Consider the following 18,884-nt stretch of genomic DNA (forward strand, 5'->3'; position numbering starts at 1 on the left):
CAGGGAAATGCAATCAGTAGGGATGCTGTGACGAGCAGGCGGTGACTGTGGTTCAGTGTGGTTGATTTCAATCAATGAGGTTTCGAGACCAAGGGTAAATAAAGTACCGCTTATGGGAAGTCAACAGTGGTTCTTGTAGAGAGAAAACTCAACACATTCGCCAAAAACAGTGGCCTTAAAATGAAAAATACATCATTCAAATTTATGAGTATTCCATCCTAGGATTCCAATGCACAATGCATGCAAATAAGGAAACAAAAACAGAGCCAGGGGCAACCGACCCAAACTAAAGAGGGAAGGCCACTTTAAAGAGATGGGTTTTCAAAGCAGGATTAAATACAGAGTGCTTCAAAAAAACGTTAACACTTCTGAGAATTTGCAACAATGCCACAAGAAATGTACCTCCGGGCTCTGGAGACCACCTGGAGAAGATTCCAGGCACGCGTTGACAATGATGGCGAACAATTGGAGACTGACTTTTTAAAGCTATTAACACACATTTGTAATCACGTAACAGTGTATTATCCGTTCTTTTTCCATTAAAAACGATAGTCCCATGTAAGCGTTAACATTTTTTTGAAGCACCCCGTATATACTGTCATAGGCGACATGTTGGGCACCCAAGCCCTTTTCTTCACAGCACACAAATGCATGCGCTTCTAGACTCACCCCTGCCATAGGAACGTGCCATTTCCACCACCAGCTTCAAGGGGGCTGTTAACAGGCGACGCATTGCATCGACGGGGGGGGGGGGGGGTGTCATTTGCTGTTTGTGTCTGTGTATGCGCACGCACGGGTCATCTCGAGTTCAACACAAAAGACAGCGCGTGTGGGACCAGCTTTGCTAAAGTGCCATTTTTTTATTATTTATTCATATTCATTAAACGGAACCCCCGCCCCCTTCGTGGAACCTTTTACACATTCCTGAGCGGTTGTATTTGCTGTCAAGTTGGAACAAAAAAAAGTTTTTTTTAAAGCTCCACTCAGTGACTTCTACTCGAGCATGCACACACACACACACGCGCGCACGGGCACGCGCGGGCACGCACGCGCTTGTTATTTGCACGCCATAACAATTATTGACAATAAAATAATCAGTGCACTTTACAGTTCAAATCTCAGTGTCCGTTCGCACAACGTGGTGTATAAATCTTCCAAAAGAAAGTTGTCAATAGGAAAACACATACGGCAAAAAAGCATCTTAAAAGTTGTAAAAGTAAATATGAAGCCTGGATAAAATCACAACTACAGTAATCATATCGTCGAAATCATTGCACAGGCTCGTTTCGCCGGGCATCCGGTATTCAAATGTCGATTAACCTCAAAGAGACCGCGGAAGCCAAAACGGGCTAAATCACTCTCAAAAAATAAATCTTTACACGGGCTTTTCATATTCTCTTCGGTTCACGGCAGATGCATTAAAATTTCACTCCGATAGTGAAGGGCTGAAAGTTTGGAACTCTCATTAAGTTTGGATCGCCTAAAGAAAAAGCAAGATGCAAATCATCACACTTATCCACCCCATGCGTATGAGCTGACTTGGCAAAAGTGTGCGACAATCCAGTAGGAACTAGGTGCTCAAGAATCATCTACGTCTGGGATAGAGACCGTCTGTAAATGTCCTACTCATGCACAACTAGAAGGATAACAATGCAACAAAGAACAGCGCTTTCGGCAAGAATGCGTAACACTCTCAACGCACACATTGAGCGAGGGGCGGTCGCAGCTACAATGAAAAACACAACCTGAAGATGGCTCTATGAAAGTCGATTAATTTACTGCATTTCAAATGCGTTCCAATGAAGCAAACGCGAAACAAAACAAAAATTGGGCCAGAAACCGCACTCACTTGCCCGCTCACCCTTATCCGCCCTGGGCGGAAATACATTTCAGACATATGTTGTGGCACTCGTCAATATCGTTCGCCGTTAATTGGTTTCAATCGGATTCTTTTTTTTTTTACGCATTTTGTGTCACATCTTGTTTTTCGACCGTGAAAATCTATGCAATTAACAAAGTGCATTTCACACGCACAGACAAACTCTTACAAAGCACTTACGCCTTCAACGATGCGCGCAGAAGGACGACTTGAAAGAAGCGTGTTATCAAAGAAACCTTTAATACCGGCCACTAATTTAAAAAAAAAACTGCATCAGTAAGGCATTTCAAAGTCTTTGAATGGCCACCAAATTATTTGACACGGAAATTACGGAAATCGGTTGACATCGTTGGCTGAATTGAAACCAGACAACACTACAAATCAAGCACGGCTGAAAAGCACCCAAAATGAAACGTGGCGTTGTGAGAATCAACGCTGGGCCCAGCGTTCCGGGAAAAGTCTCTCCGAAACTCATTTTACGGACATCCAATTTTCGACACATGGCACATTGTTACAATTAACGAACACCAGCCGTGTCTGGCCACCAATGGCGTATATTAAACGCAAGATAAACCTCGCTCTATGACCAAATATCATTCTAAAGGAGCCGGCAAATTCCATTGAGCACACATCACCACCTCATTGAACCCGCTACACACACATTTCACACATCACGAACCATCAACTCTCCTTTTCCCCCCGACATCGATCTTCGCTTTTTCAGTCCGTGTCCTCACTTTGCGATTTTGTTCTTAAGCACATTTATCATGTTGAGTAGCTGAGCGCAGATCCATGGAGGTGATTATTTTAATCCGGGGAATATGTAAAAAACAAAACTTCCTAAACACGACATTGACAAATTTACTCTTCAACACAACGATGCATTCAACGCGAGAGCCTCCTTACGACGCTTCCTGGACGACACGTTCTCGCCTTTTTCCCACCTCCAAACAATCCACGAAATCCCGATCACAACTGACAGCATCACAGCGGATAGTGAGACCACACAACAACGCCAGACATCAGTAGTACCACATCTGCATTATCTGTAACAGTATACATATCAAAGTTGTACATTGTTCCGTATTTTATGACAAAAATCATACAAAGGGCTTAGCCTCCTAACTACAACGCATCCATGAAGTTGAAATCTGTTAGTATAATCTTACATTGCTATGCTATAGTATGGAAGCCATACCATCAACTCTTTGTTGTTTAAAACCAAATTTAGCTTCAGAATCGATGCAACCAAGCATCCGCCGATTTTGTGGAAAGGAGTTCGAAACGACGGGAGCCAACTGGACGTTGCAGTAGGTGACAATTAAAGGTCACGTGACCAGTAAGGTCGCGCGACGGTAAGGTCACGTGACGGTAAGGTCGCCCCGCCCTGCAGGATTTCGCGATGGACTGCTCAGTGTGCCCCCCCCCCCGCCACCCCGTTGTGGCCCCCCACACCGCTGTGGCCCCCCACACACCGCTGTGGAGCGACCTCCTCTCCCCCCACCGCCCCCCTTGTGGGTGCACGCGTGGCTGCGTCAATCCGGTCTGTTTTTAATACTGAAAAAAAAACACTTTAACACTGACACTACAAAGGAATTCGTTCACTTGGAGGAAAACTATATAATTATTAAATAAACCGCACCCCACTCTTTAATTGGTTTGCATAAATTAATATCATATACATTTTAAACGATCTTCCAAATATGCATATAGCGCACGTCAGCTGATTTACCTGACGCCGATTCTAAACGCGCCTGCCTACAGAATGAACGCGGCCCACGGAGTGACAGCAGTCGATGCTCTGGGCAGAGGGCAGAGAGGGCAGGCGGGTATAGATGCACAGATATTATCATCATCATCACGTGGTGCCATGTAAACAACTTAAATATGCTCTTATATAAATTCATATAAACAAAACAATATATATATAAACTTCCAGTTTAGCTCCACAGCCCTTCCAGTTGGGGCTTGTTCAACAATACCAACATTTGTCACGAGCAAGCAGACTGGTTGCGAGGGGCCAACTCTTACACGGATGCCATTTCCAATTATTCCAAAAAAACTGTTTCTCTGAATATCAACGATTAATTCGCTCGCTCTCTCACAGAAAACATTCCCTCGTGCAAAGGTAAGGGTGCAGCCGCGAAATTGCTTCGCGTGTATGCTGAACTTCTTTCGCACCGCTACGTAAGCCCACCCGTGCTAAAATCGGGAGGTGGAGGCTCTTTCTCACACCACTCCTGCTTGAGCGCGTTCTGGACAGACGTTCTGGCAGAGGTGGGGAGCATCCACACTCTACCCCCACCACACGACACCCTGCCGAATGACTAACTGCGGTGCACCCAATGTATATTGCCGGCTGGACAGAGGCAGTGGTGGTGGCGGTGGTTTAATCATCTTGCCCCGTTCTTTCAACTGCCGCGCCGGGAGATCAACCCGAACCGATGAACCTCTGGATTGCGAGTCCCGGCGCTCACCATTAATTGCCGTTTCGTAAAAACGTCGACAAAGTTGAACGATCCCTTATTACGCGACCCACGAAATCACGCGCTTACGAGACCGCACGCGCGTACCCACGGTGCCATGCGTGCGGGGCTTGCACGTAACTCCACGAGACCACAGGTCTGGGCGCGCGCGATTAAAAAAAACAAAACCCCGCGGTCACGCGCCGGGGCTGCACAGTGGCTGCACAGTGGCTGCACAGTGGCTGGGTGACAGTGGCTGCACAGTGGCTGGGTGACGATTCTCTTACGCCTGTTGTCAGTCGGGGCCGGGGATTTCAAATCGCTGTATGCATTTCTACACACGGTACGTTAATTATAAAAACAAATGTTATCGGCTCCGTCTATAGCAGTGGTTCTTCTTAACCTGGGGATGCGTGATGGCCTTTCTGAGAACCAGGCTGGAGAAAAGGTGAAGAACCACTGCTCTACAGGATAACGCAGGGGGCCAAAAACAAACCAAGCCTGCTTGTTGTGCTAATCAGAGGCATTAACCAGGAGGATATATACATTCTTGTATTTTATATATAATGTATAGGCAGTATACAGCAGATATATGTCGATGCGTGAGGAATCTGCATGTAGCTTTGCATGCAAGTCCCATTTTGTTGACGGAGTCAATCGAAATCACTGGATCATCTCGTGGCCTTCATCCAGCAGCGGATCGAACATGGCCGACGACGATAATTACAAATGAAGTAAAACAAACGCACAGGTGGGCACGGCGCGGGGTGCAGATGGAAGTCCTGCACAGAATAGCCCCAAAGTGCCAAGCAGCACGGCAAACAAAAAAAAACAGCACTTTTAAAGTTGTAATAAATAAGACCCGAAAGAAAGGTTGTAACAGATCACGTCTGAAAGCGTGAGGGCTTGAGAAACTCGGATAATTTGCAGCAGAAGAATGTCACAGCTAGAATTGTTTTGGAACTTTGCTTTTGAACCTTTCTTTAAATGTACCCCATTTCAGGCGACTCTCTGCAGAGGCCTACATTGGAATATCAAGAGCACGACGTTTGTAGAATCGTCAACAGATGAGCGGCACGACGTGGAATGCATTTTTTTTTTCCATTTGATTATGCACCGATGAAAACAAAGGGTTGTTGTAAGGGGCGTGGCGTGACGTGGACAATGTCGGCAATTCCGAAAAGTGAATCTGACTTGACGCGTGGAGGGGAAACGAATTGTGTTGCGTTTCGACGTCAATTAAAAATTAATAAATTGAATTATTTAGATGGGACGCTCGCAAAGGCTACACCAAGATTTGCAGTGGAATTAACACGTCAACGCCTCTTTCCCCCCACCGGATTTGTTGGAGCTCAAAATTATCTGTCACGTGGCAACCCCAAAGACTGGAAACCTGAAACGTGACCTCCACAATGTAACCCTCAAAAGTTGATCGCATGGTCTGCAAAGTGTCGTGGCACACTCCCCCACCCCCCCCCCCCCCTGTTAACCAGCTATTTGGAGACAAGGGTTCATGTGTAAGATCTGGTGGTAAGAAGTAGGTACGTAGAGAATAAATTAGAAAATAACGGCACCCTGTGTAAAAGGTAAAAGAGCAGCCCTGCAAGTTCATTCTCACACTCCAAGCTTCACTGGAGGGAGCTGAAAGTGGCCCCCGCTCTGAAGGGTAATTTGGCCGACTCTTCGATGCTAACCAGACGTCTTGCAAGAGCTGTGAGTAAATCTGCATCGCACGGATTTATGAAACTCCAAAACCCGCCGGACTGGCGGGGAAGGGGGGGAAACGAACTGGGCTCATGAGCTCATCTTAAGGTGTCGACCTTAAGAGTTGTTCCCCTACATATGCGTGGATTTTCTCTGTATAATTCCAGATCCTTCCCATAACTCCTTAAAAGGAAATTGCCAAACATTCAAATCCAGAACCTCCATGAGAAAGCACCTTGAGAATCGGCGCGACGTTTCTGGATGAACAGAGAACATTGCTTGTCGTGTTCTCACGGCGTATAATGGCACGTGTGGATTATCTCCCGTGTCTGCGAGGCTTAATTGGTCCATATGGAAGGGTTTTGTTCACCTGTGTGGATATGTACTTGTGGATCCACACACACGCAAGGTCCGTGACCGAGTTGCGCTTGATCCGGTGAATGCACGGCCGTTCACCCGTACGCACACGGACGCCGGTGCGGGAGTGCAAGTGCGTGTGCTTGTGCGTGTGACACTCTGAATTCAACCGATGAAAACATTTCAGAAGTGACCCTTTTCCGTCCAGACCACATCGGTAGAATTTGCCCTTATACCGCAAGTCACATGTCTGCGTGATGAGGCCACGGCTGAAAGTGCTCTCAAGAGTAACCGGTCAGAACCCACTGAGTGTGTACAGCCACAAAAACAGGTTTATGACAGCAACGAACCGACACTTTTCTGAGAAGTGCATATGCAATGCGGGCTCTGCATGGCAACGCGTGTGTGTGCGTGTGTGTGAATGGCACGCCTGTGTTCACGGCATGACATACTGCACCGAGGCTCCCTCCGTTTCCCTGGCACTGGGCAGGCGTGGAGGGGTTGGCAAAGGATCAGCAGCCAACATTTGTCCTTGGCCTGGTGTCTTGCACTGCGTCGATAAGATTCCGTGCCAACACTTCGTTCCGAACCCGGAGCTCTCTCTTCAAGGGCCTGCATGCAGACGCACTTTCCTGACACGGCCGTGGGGTTCTTTTGATATCCATAATATTTGTGCTGTGGTTTATCTCTGGGACACAAACACACGTGTGCATTCACACCGGTATCATGTGGGGGGTGGGGGTGGGGGGGGATGAGGGTGGTGCTTGCTGGGGCAGGTGTGGGATAGAGGCCACGTGAGGTTGCTTTGTTTCACTTGTTTGGTCCCGTGTTGACCTCCAGCTGCTACTGCTCACATGACAATAAACCCCGCAAATCAAAGCTGCTTCACGTCAACAACAGCTACCTAGACACCGGATGAGAGAGTAGCTGTACGGAAATTTCTTTCAAGGATGCTTGGGCAGACTGCACTGTGGACACGCACGGTGCATGCCAGGGGAGAAGCACGTCTCAAAACTCGGACACGTGACTTCAACAAAGGGCTCTACAATTTCACGAGCCAGTATGCTCCAAGAGACTGGGCTTGACGATGGCTGGAACGGCAACATGCACCACTTACTTGCACCACTTTCGACGCAGAATTTGGAAATCCAACGGCGTGGCAACGGCAGCGTGTGTTCGTGCCGCGTTGACTTCAAAAAATGAACGCGGGCAGACGTCGCGAGTCGAGGGGGACAAGCGCCAGCCTTCGGGAATACGTTGCGAGGAGCGACGCTGCGCGACGACGCTCGTCGGCGCGGCCCACAGGACACGCGGCCGCGCCCCACAGATCCGGAGGTCGTCGTCGTGCGTGCCGGCCCAGAAACGCCCGTCGGCATTCGCTTGCACGCGACATTAACGGGCCCGCCCCGGCTCGAGAAGCGCGCAACGTTCACCGGAGGCCCAAACTCAAGTACGGCGTCCCGATCCAGCGGCGCCGGGCGGCGGCGGGGGAGACCTCTCCCCGGTCGTCGCAGCGGGAGCTACTGGATGACGCAGCGGGAGCTACTGGATGACGCAGCGGGAGCTACTGGATGACGCAGTACTTGCGGTAATCGGACTCGAAGTCCTCGTCCAGGCTGCTGGTGTCGACGGGGCAGCGTCCGTGCAGGGTGGGCAGGAAGGCGCGCCCGTCCAGGCCACGGCGCTCGTAGAAGAGGAGGTAGGCCGAGTCCGTGTCGATCTCGTCCTCGTGGACCTCCTGAGGCCGAGAGGACAAAGCGCCAAGTGAGCAACCGGTAACGTTGGCGGGGGCAGAGAAGCGGCGGCAGAGAGAGCAACGGGAGATACGAGGCGGAAATGTCATTTGTGAATGGAAGTTGCCGTTTGACGACTGCGCGGGGGTGTCCGTGCTCGTGCTGCACAGCTCTGCCACGTGTTTTCGGGTCGAGGTGCATTTCGTGCCAAGTTCTGGAAGGTTCTTAAGTTCCTGAAAAAGGTCCCAGCAGGTGGAGAGAAACATCGGGACCACCCCATAACCCCCACCACCCCCATCATCAAGCTTGAGAGAGTTCCACAATTATGTGTGATCCACCATCCCTGGCCCTCCACGGTGCTCTCGGCACTGCGGGGGTGTCCACACGCAGCGATGGCAACACAGCTCCAAGTGTCCTGCTGCTCACCTTGCAGCTGCTGTCATTGTAGCAGTACCACTTGGTGTTGGGGTTTCGGGCATAGGTCACGTAGTGGCCTCCGCCCATGATGCCAGAGTGACACTGCGTACACAGACACACGCACACACACACAGCAATACCCGCAATTTGCCATTGAATGACGGTCACGTCACCACGGTGTCTGTGCCAGGCCAGGTGAACCTTGAGGCAATATAATGTGGGAGCCAGAGGACATCCCTGTCGCACCTCCAAGGCCCTTAATGATTGCTAGCAGAGAGTCAGGGACTCTGAAAGCATGTATAACAGCCCAGAGCCCTGGCCTGTTTGATGCTTATACATACGTATATAAAGACAAACATACAAATAGACATACTGTATATACACACTCACTCACACAAAGATCCCCTTAAGACTGTTGGGACGGGTGCTGTTAACGAGAACCAATGTTGGCTAGCAATGCATACGACGGTGTAGTGTGGCTAACACCATGTGCTGGTGTTCAAACAATGCACCAGGTACTCACTTAAAGCTCATCTTTACCTAGGGAGGGCTGGGAACGATATCGCTCGCTACAACTGTAGTAAACACCGTAGAACCGTGGTAACGAACAAGACTGAACGATAATATCCTTGTGGCTCTCCCGTTCGTATTCTTTTTTGAAATGGTGACTTTAAACTTCACCGCTCAATATTAAAACCATTCACATATGTATAACTTTCAAATATAAGCCGGTTGTGGAAATTCCACATTCGCATGGCAGAGTGCAGTATCTCTACAGGTCGATCACTACTTGCTTCCCACAAAGGGCTATTTATTAACTCTCCAAGATTTGTGAGTAAAGTGCTCTACACCAATTCAGTCGTACTTATATATAAAGTAAACATCATTGGCACGCACACATACACAATGCAAAGACAAATATTCACCGTATAGCCTTAACAGACTGTTGGGGCAAGTGCTGTTAGTGAGCACCAATGAAGGTCAGAACGGTACACATTGGCATGGGTGGCCAACACCACGCCGACCGTCTTTGTCTCCCTAGTGGCGATGTTTATGCACTGCTCCAGGTACTCATTTGAGGCTGATTCGATCTAGGGGAGGCCCAGGACCGGTTCAGAAAATCACCACCGATGTTGGCAGTGAGCGGGAATCGAACTCGGGCCGCTGGGTTGCTAGCGCAGCACACTAACCGCTACACTACCGCTCCCCACACACACACACACAACCGCGCACACTCACGGGCAACGCCCCCCCCCTACCGAAATGGCGTAGAGATCGTAGATGGGCTTTGTCTCGTCAGAGTCTTCAGACGTTTCCGTTTCACAGTCGCTTCTGTCCGCACTGGCGGACGGCTCCAGAGCGATGGTACCGATGCCGGGGGCTCCGTTGGGGAGTCTGTCCGAAGCCACGCTCGTCGGCCACATATCCCCAGCGCAGTCCTCCTTCACCCCATCCTGCACAGAGAGAGAGACACGCAACTCCGTCACACACACGCTCATTATTCCCACTGAAACCTCAGCGGCGATAATTATCAATGGAATGGCATCCCTCCCGAAGCCTCTGCCATCTCGCAGAATCCCGTGATGTACGAATTATCTTAGCACCAGCATACGAGCCACTTTCATCACTCCATCTCCAGAATGGATGTCCTCTCAAACTAATGCCATTCATTGGCTCTCGCCGAGCGTGCCCTTCTGATGACGTGTCCTGCCCTGGCCCACTCACTTGTCCGTCTCTCGTTATGACCACTTTCGCCGCGCACTATTTAGTCCACAATTATTGAACATTCAAATTGTGCGATCATGGTCTCGAGCTTTTTAACTTGAAGGCGACTGCACTAGGGTCTGGTAACAGAAAACTCAACATCCGGAAGAACACTTAAGATTACAAGTGTCTGCGAAAAAAAAAACCCTACGAGCTAAATAATATATAGATTACAAGCAATTGAGTCTTACGTGCACGGCTCTTTGAATGTATCTTGAATGAGAGCACTGATTCTAACAGATTAATTGATACATCATTAAATCTGTAGCTCTAAAATCGTATTTTTGTTTGTAAATAACACCGTCTCGTCTACAAATCCCTCCCACGGTCTTGCCCCCCCGATCTTTCTTCTCCGATATCTTACGGTGTCCCATCCCGTTCCTCTCCGCTCCTAATCTCTACCATCCGTCTCCCTCGCCCTGCGCCCAGTCTCGCTCTCATTCCCTTGCCCTTCTTGCTCCCGTTAACTGGAACAAACTCCCACTGCAGCATAAAACAATCGTCTTCACGGACCTGCTTCCGTTTCCATCGCTTCTCCATTGCCTATCCTACTACTGCTCCCTGCCCCCACCCCCCCTGTTACAACCAGGCCTACACCAACCCCTATCACTAACCCGATCACTACCCCAGCCCCTATCACTACCCCTATCACTACCCCAGCCCCTATCACTACCCCAGCCCCTATCACTACCCCTATCACTACCCCAGCCCCTATCACTACCCCAGCCCCTATCACTACCCCTATCACTACCCCAGCCCCTATCACTACCCCTATCACTACCCCAGCCCCTATCACTACCCCAGCCCCTATCACTACCCCTAGCACTACCCCAGCCCCTATCACTACCCCTATCACTACCCCAGCCCCTATCACTACCCCTATCACTACCCCAGCCCCTATCACTACCCCTATCACTACCCCAGCCCCTATCACTACCCCTATCACTACCCCAGCCCCTATCACTACCCCTATCACTACCCCAGCCCCTATCACTACCCCTATCACGAACCCAATCCCTGCCACTACTGCAACCCCTATCACTACCCCAACATCTATTACTACCCCAACCCCCATCACTACCACAACCCCCATCACTACCACAACCCCTATCACTAACCCTACCCAAACCCCTCTTAACCACTCCCCCACCTCTTCTCCTGTCACCATAACTACTACACCACCACTTTTTAATACCCCCCACTCTTTATTTCAACCACTATCATCTTATTGTACAATGCTATAATTGTTGTAAAGTGCCTTGCAACAAAGCGCTATATAAATAGATATAAGATACGATGATTGATTTAAGGCCCAGGTTGCTTTCGATCAGAGGAAAGACATGCTGTGAGACTCAACAAAGTACGGAATTTCGATTTCAGACTCTGTCTCCTCGACAGACCTGTTCTCCACCTGAGGACGGCTACTTGCGTTGTGGCCGAAACGTCGTGAGAATATTTTATTATGTTTTATTTTTATTATTTTATTATTTCCATTCTACGTGACTTTACCGAAAGAACCAAGAAGAAGAAAATGTACGGAATGCCGCTGCAGACGGCTCCGGGGCAGGGTTCACCTGGGCAGAGAGGTCTTCCTTGCTGCTGAAGCCGCTGCTGCTCGTGTCCAGCGTGTCGGGGAAGCTCACCGCAGCACCAAGCGGCTCCCCGCTGCCGCCCTCCAGCGTCTCGCTGCTGCTCCTCTCCAGGCACACCTCGCCGGCCACCTGCACGCTCCCCTCCGCGTTGTCACCGTGGTCGCTTCTACTGCCGCCACCGCCGCCGCCGCAAGTGCTCACGACCTCGAGGCTCGCTCCGCTACCCGCCCTGCAGAAAGCGTCCCGCAGCCGGGAAGAGTCGCTGCATTCAGGCCCCGGGCCGCTTTCGCAAACTCTCACACAGCCTTGCCGGCCGCTCTCTGTCGAAGGAAGGCACTGCTGGCCGCTGTCACCGTTGGGATTTTGGTCATTTGGCAAAACCAAGGAAAAGGCGTCTTCGCCGGCACCGCCAACGAAGCCGCCTCCTCCTCCGCCCCCCGCCGCCGAAACGGCGTCCGTCGAGCTGGCCTTGGAGTCGCCCCCGTGCAGCGGGGCCTGTCCCTTGCAGGGGGCGGCCGAGTCGGCTCCCTGCAGGTTCTCCCGGCTGCCCGCGGCGAGGCCGTCTTTCTTTTTACCCCGGGCCAGGCGCAGGGGACCCTTCCCCGGCGCAAACTGCTTGGGCCGCAGATGCGAGCGCGCCTTGGTGCCGAAGCGCGGGCTGCCGGCGGGGCTGCCGGTCCTGCTGCCTCCGCTGCTCGGGCTTGGGCTGTTGGAGCCTCCACCTGAAGCTGTCAAAAAAAGACCGGTCAGGCTGTGTTTATAAGATTAACGAGTGAAAGTAAAGATAAACCACCTTTCATCAAGGTGTGGATTAAAAGCAAAAAAAGTCACTTGGGTAGTTCTTGCACGGACCGATCTCTAACATTCGGGGGGGGGGGGGGCGGTGGGGTTGGTGGTTGCGCCGGGTCTGCTAGAGTTCCGAACTGATACCTAGTATCAGGGCGACATGACGCCACGAAAGCACAATTGGAATGAGGGTGGGAAAACGAGAAACTTAAATGAACAATGAAGCTCGCACAAGGGTGCTTTTTTTATCACAGATCCTGAGCGCAGACAAAAATGGCCAAGTGGTCAGCAACAAACTAAATTCTTGAAAACGTGGTCAAGAGTGAATATGTTTCTTAAATTGAGCAAAAGACGATGGGAGGATATTTCAAAGTGGAGCAGAAGTGTAGAATGAAGCAAAGAGAGAAGACGCATTCAGACCTGCAGCGTGCCGCTTGAGTTAACAGAGTGCGGAGGAGAGATGAAACGGTCATTCTGGTCAGAGGCCTCAACGTGGCGAGGAGGAATCAACGAGCGATGGTCACGGGAACACCAACCGCGGTCGTAGCGACCGGACAGTGATCAGGAGGCGACCGACCGCCGGTGAGCCGAGCGGGTTCGAGCCGCAGCCCAACGAGTCGAGCAAGGTGTCCGCCGCAGTACCGCCGCTCACCTTTCGCGCTGACGGCAAACCCCGAGTCTGACGAGGAGGACGAGTGGACGGCATCGAGGCCGCCGTAGAGATTGGCGCCCGGCGCGGCCGCCGCCCCCCCCGCCTGTGTCGTGCTGCACCTCCTTGAGGGCTGCGATGGCCGCCGCGGCCGTGGCGAACATGGCCGTGGTGGCGGCCGCATCGGCTGTGGCGGGCGAGACGGCGCGAGCGTCTTCGGGGTCGCGGCGCGGGGCCAGGAAGGCGCTGGGGTCGAGCCCGCGGCGGGGGAACTTCACGATCTTGTGCGACTTGATCCAGCGACCGTTCACAAACTGGAACCGCTTCAGGTGGATGATCTGTGCACGGCAGCGAGCACACAGGCGACGAATCACTCGGTCTGACACTCCATTCTGGATACGCCCACCACACCCCTGCACTGAGCAGCAGGGTGAAGTATGCGCAAAATAACTCCCCCCCCACCACCCCACCATGACCAACACGGCACAGGCAGGCAATGGATTAACAGAGGCCTGCATATTATTATGTTCACGCCAAGCACTCATCGAATGCATTCTTGATCTGGCAACACGCCACTGTCCAACGATGCCACAGCAAGACGATGGAAGACGTTCTATCCGTGGACCTCAGCATTTCCAGAAGAAGGCCCTTCGGCCAAAATGAGTGACAGCATAGAGAAACCTGTTGTTGAAAAAATAAGAAGAGGTTTTACTCTTTCTGGCAATGAAACAGGAGACATTAAGATGTTCAAACAGCAAATAGAAACCTTTTGCAAGGAATCATGTCTGCATTAACCACAAATAGTATTTGTGGTGAACATGCAAACAAACATGCTCTGATGATATATTCATTGCATTTGAAACTGATTGGACTGCACCAGAGACAGCCTTCCAGTTTCAAAAGCAATGTAAAAATGTATTTATTATCACAGCATGGTTGTTTCCATGTTCAACACAAGTACTGTGTGTAGTGAATGCAGACATGATTCCTTGCAAAAGGTTTCTATTTGGTGTCTGGACATCTTAACATCTGTTTTATTGCCAGAAAGAGTAAAACCTATTCTTATTTGTCATACTTTGATACTGGCAAAAATATGGTCCCATGATAAACCTGTTGTTATTTTTTTATTGTGCTGTTATATTTCCTGATACGGAGTTGCTTCTACGGGATGTAGGTGACTAAAGTGCACAACCCAACACAGCAGCTATAACACAATATTTAGCAGGCATATAATGATGCGTCAATTCCTCGATCAACATTACTTTTCTATGCTCATGGATGTAATCATGTGCTTGAGAATCATTTATATGGTTTATGCGCATCATATGAACGTTACATCGGGCGATTACATGGCCTAGCGATAGCACGTCCACCGTTTGCTGCAGAGGTTCACGGATCTAATCCACAGGCTGCCCTGTTTTAATACCGCGGGCGTATGAACAGTAAACATACACGGCATCTGCTACGCAGTGGACGTTAAACATCCCATGGACGTCATTCGCGTAAATAGGCCGTTGTGTGTGCCAGCGTCGTGGTCCAAATAAAAAAAATTCCACATTACTCGAATTGAAATATACAAAGCAATCATCACACCCCCCCCCCACACCCCCTTACTGTGGAAACTTGGCAGGACCCTCCTGAAAAGGAGTCATGAGGATCACTGGGACTTTGCAGGATAAACGAGTGCGGTAACAATTGTTATTATAAGGGTGGCGGAATGGACAAAACTGTTCAAATGGAGACAGTAACGAGAGAAACGGTAAAACGAGACAACAACAAAATCGATTCCTGAAACTTGAAAGGAAATTTACGAATATTAACAATCACTGGAGGGGGTGAATCACATCAATAATAAAAAAGGAATTCACGTTAATGTTATTTGTTGTAAAGTGCTCTCCGAGTTGCCTTTACGACGTAAAGTGCGCTATAAAAATATAGATCGACGAAATCCCCCTGACGCGTTACATTGAGTGGGGGGTGGGGGGGCGGCATCCAGCGGGCAGCGCGGGGGGAGGCTTACGAGGCTGGGCGGGAGCCTCCAGATATCCAGCTTCTTGCTGGCCAGGCGGTGCGCCCTGCACTTGGAGCAGTAGTAGAGCTCATCCTCGCCCAGCTCCTCCTCCTTGGTGAACGCCTGCAGGCAGCTGTTCAAGCTGATCGGCTCCGTCTGCGCACGGCGAGACTCGCCCACGCTCTCGTGCTCAAGACACACCTGGCAGGCCGCCACGCACGCAGGAACACGCACGCACGCACGCAGGAACATGCACGCACGCACGCAGGAACACGCACGCACGCAGGAACACACATGCACACAGCAACACGCACGCAGGAACACGCACGCAGGAACACGCACGCACGCACGCAGGAACACACACACGATGGTTGAGTGGGCCTAGTTAGGCTTTCGTGGAATTCAAGGGGTTTTGTCAATACAACCTCTATACTGCGGCAACCCCCCACTAATTAATGAACCTAGTACTTGGGAGGGCATACTTAGCATTGACTGTACAATCAGACAGTCAAGGTTGACCATGCGGGCACAGTCTGCTTTGTGTTAGTATAACTATTAAATGCATCACATGCTATGCCAATGCAACAACAGCACCCACCAATGCCCTGTACTAGCACTAGTGCCCCGCAAATGTGGGACGAGAGAGACACAGAGCGACGATGCAATGCCGCAGTGAGCTCTTTGCTTTACCCGTTCCTGTGCCGTCTGATAGCGCAGATGCAGGGCTGTGGGGTCCCAGTCGATGGCGATGTACACTCCGCTGCTTCCAACAAAAACCACGGTGTTGCACTCGATCTTGCATCCACGGCAAAACCTGTGAAGTGCGCGCAGGCAGTCCAATAGAGACAGGAGAACGAGACACGGCAGGGCTGTCACACTCGCAGCTGTCAACGCGAAATGGCATAAGCGGATGCTGTGCACACAGGAGCGCACAAATGCACCGCTATATGCGTGGGCGCACCAGGAGACACGACGGGATGCTTGCAGACGCAACGAGAACAAATGTGGAAGCGCAGGCACACGTTGAGACGTGCAAGTCGGAACATCAGGCTCGGTCACCTCGAGCTTACCGATGAATCATCAGAATAATGATAACACATCGACAATAATGATCAGCTGAGTGTCCAATTACTGCTGCAGCAACATGCGGTTGAGTGCAGGTCAGAGAGGTGGGACCCAAGCCAGTTCAGACCTCACTTGCCACTGACATTAGCCATTGATGGGAATCGAACTTAAGTCACTGGGCTTCATAGCCTATGAAAAATGTGACTTAAAAAAATTACATTTCGTGCACTGCCCGTGACGCCCTAGCTCCTGTTCAAACGCAGGATATAGAGAAAACTTCCTTTTATTGCTCTGCCTCTGACATCCTCCCTCTCGAGAAGAGATGTCCACAGTTTTTGCAGGGCATAATATTATTTATTTGTAAACAAATGGTCTATTAGGATTATTATTTCATTGCCCAACATAATACATTGATAGCAAGATACACACAATATGAACCCGATTACTGACCTATGTGAGAGCCCATTTGAAGGGGAGGCCCTGAGGCTACAAGGTAAAGAATGAGCACCCCTGGCTTGAGCCATCCAGTAGACAAAGATCCCCGACAAACGCACGTTGGAATAACGGAGATAGGGTCTAACGCGTCTGGGGACGTACCGGCGTAGAATAACCCCCAGACACTCACCCATGGCTCCGACATATACTCATACTGGACCAAGAGGGTATATCCAAAAATTGCCCCAAAGATGGACACAACCGGGCAAAGGGAAACCTGGGAGACCCAAGACCAGCTGGCGCGAGAGCGTGAAGGCCGAGCCGGTAGCAGCGACCGACCTCTCTTGGGGCGAGGCTCAACATGTTGCCAGGGGCAGGAAGAAGTGGAGGGAACTCGATGCGTGTCCCACAGGAGATGAAGAGGATTCACTAACTAACTCACCTATATTCTTAGGTTTCTTCGGTAAAGTCACGTAGGTAAAAACAGCATGCTTCAGCCTCACAATATTAATATCCAGGGCCTACCTTGGCTCCTCCCACCCTCAACCAGTATATATACAAGGACTGTTTTCTTGGAATTTCTCTTACTTGATGCAGCTATCGTGCTGTGACGGTTCCACTTGAAGACGGAGGCTTGTGTTGCCTCCGAAACGTCGTGATTTTTATTTTTATTTGATTTTTATTTTACTTTTATTAATTAAAAACTTTTACCTACGTGACTTTACCGAAAAAAACCTAAGAATATGAATCATTGCAGTCACGAAAGCTTCAAATCTAGAATTGACTCACCTATACCAAGGGCACCAGGCACACGTGACCCCGTCCTTTTGCACAGCGGACAGCGTGAACGGGTACTGGTAGCCCAGGCTGTCGTCACTGCAAGGGGAGACACAACAAGGGCAATGAGTGGCACCGTTGCACAAGGTCAACATTCTGTTGGCAGCGTTATACCCACATGGAGGAAACCTTCAAACGGCATAACAAGAGTTCCACCGGCTATGGGGGACTGAAACAAGCTGTGGTAGAGGCTCGTGAAAATGACTGGCCGACAAAATACAGTTACAATTCTTGATTGGGTTTATTTTGAGTTAAGCTGTATAGATTTGATGTCCATTATAGCTAAAACCCATCCACTGCCTGACACAATTGTTTGAATCCAGTTGTCATGTCAGAATCTGAATCGTTGCTTAGACTGGAGGAATCCGATGAGCTATGAAGCTCTTTTTTACAAATGTCCATCCGGATAAATGTGGGAATTGATTTTGTTTACAATTAAACTTACAATTAAAGTTACCTCTAGAACACTGTCACTTTCGGCAAAATAACATGCGAACGGTAGTGTAACATGATTATCACGTGATATTTTAATTATGACGGCCAAAAAGCTAATTTAGTTAATTATGCTAATAACCATCAAAACATGAAACAAAAGTGAATGTCGTGTTAGGGGAAATGCAATGGTAGCTGCCACTTGGACACGAATAATAATGAGTTCAACAACGGCCCTGCTATCACAGTCATCACACCACTGCTTATACCCAATAACAACACGAAATTACATTTGAAGTTTCAGGACTGAGCACAACAAAAAAGAACTGTTCACAAGACAAACCATTTGTCAGAATTGGCAATTAAATAGCGAGTTAGGGATGCTGCAAGTAAAGCCGTATTTTTCACATTTATCCTGGGCAGTAACGGTTACAATAATTTACTTTTTTTTTATCCAGGAGAGCTGCGCTGAGCTAGAGGACTTTAATTTTAAGATGTTTTAAGCCAATTAATGATGAGAGTATTTTATATTCAAGCGGGAGGAGAGACTGGAGCACCCGGACTAAACCCATGCGTGCGAGGGGACAACACTATCTCCGTACGGATGGAAACAGATGGCAATTTAGTCTACGTACTGCACTGCCTTCTCCTGGCGAAGGCAGTGTTGGGCTCCTCAGCGCTCGAGGCGTGGCACCAATACTTGTAATAACTGCACGGTTTAACATCTCCGTGAGTGCGTGTATTAGCATCGGGAGGTT

At 49.8% G+C, this 18,884-nt stretch overlaps 1 protein-coding gene across 1 annotated transcript in view; it reads right to left on the reverse strand.

Moving 5' to 3' along the window:
* Positions 1–3,373: 3,373 nt before the first annotated feature.
* The window catches only part of LOC144731036 (ubiquitin carboxyl-terminal hydrolase 32-like), an 80,765-nt gene continuing 65,254 nt past the window's right edge, over positions 3,374–18,884 (reverse strand). Inside the window, 9 exon segments of the mRNA XM_078612015.1 lie at positions 3,374–8,143; positions 8,565–8,657; positions 9,815–10,009; positions 11,894–12,639; positions 13,350–13,449; positions 13,451–13,684; positions 15,367–15,558; positions 16,048–16,171; positions 17,647–17,733. Coding sequence (XP_078468141.1) covers positions 7,970–8,143; positions 8,565–8,657; positions 9,815–10,009; positions 11,894–12,639; positions 13,350–13,449; positions 13,451–13,684; positions 15,367–15,558; positions 16,048–16,171; positions 17,647–17,733 — 1,945 coding nt within the window. The 3' untranslated portion in view covers positions 3,374–7,969.

The sequence above is a fragment of the Lampetra planeri genome, chromosome 37, assembly GCF_965212315.1.
Source record: "Lampetra planeri chromosome 37, kcLamPlan1.2.h2, whole genome shotgun sequence".
In the NCBI taxonomy this organism is placed as follows: domain Eukaryota; kingdom Metazoa; phylum Chordata; class Hyperoartia; order Petromyzontiformes; family Petromyzontidae; genus Lampetra; species Lampetra planeri.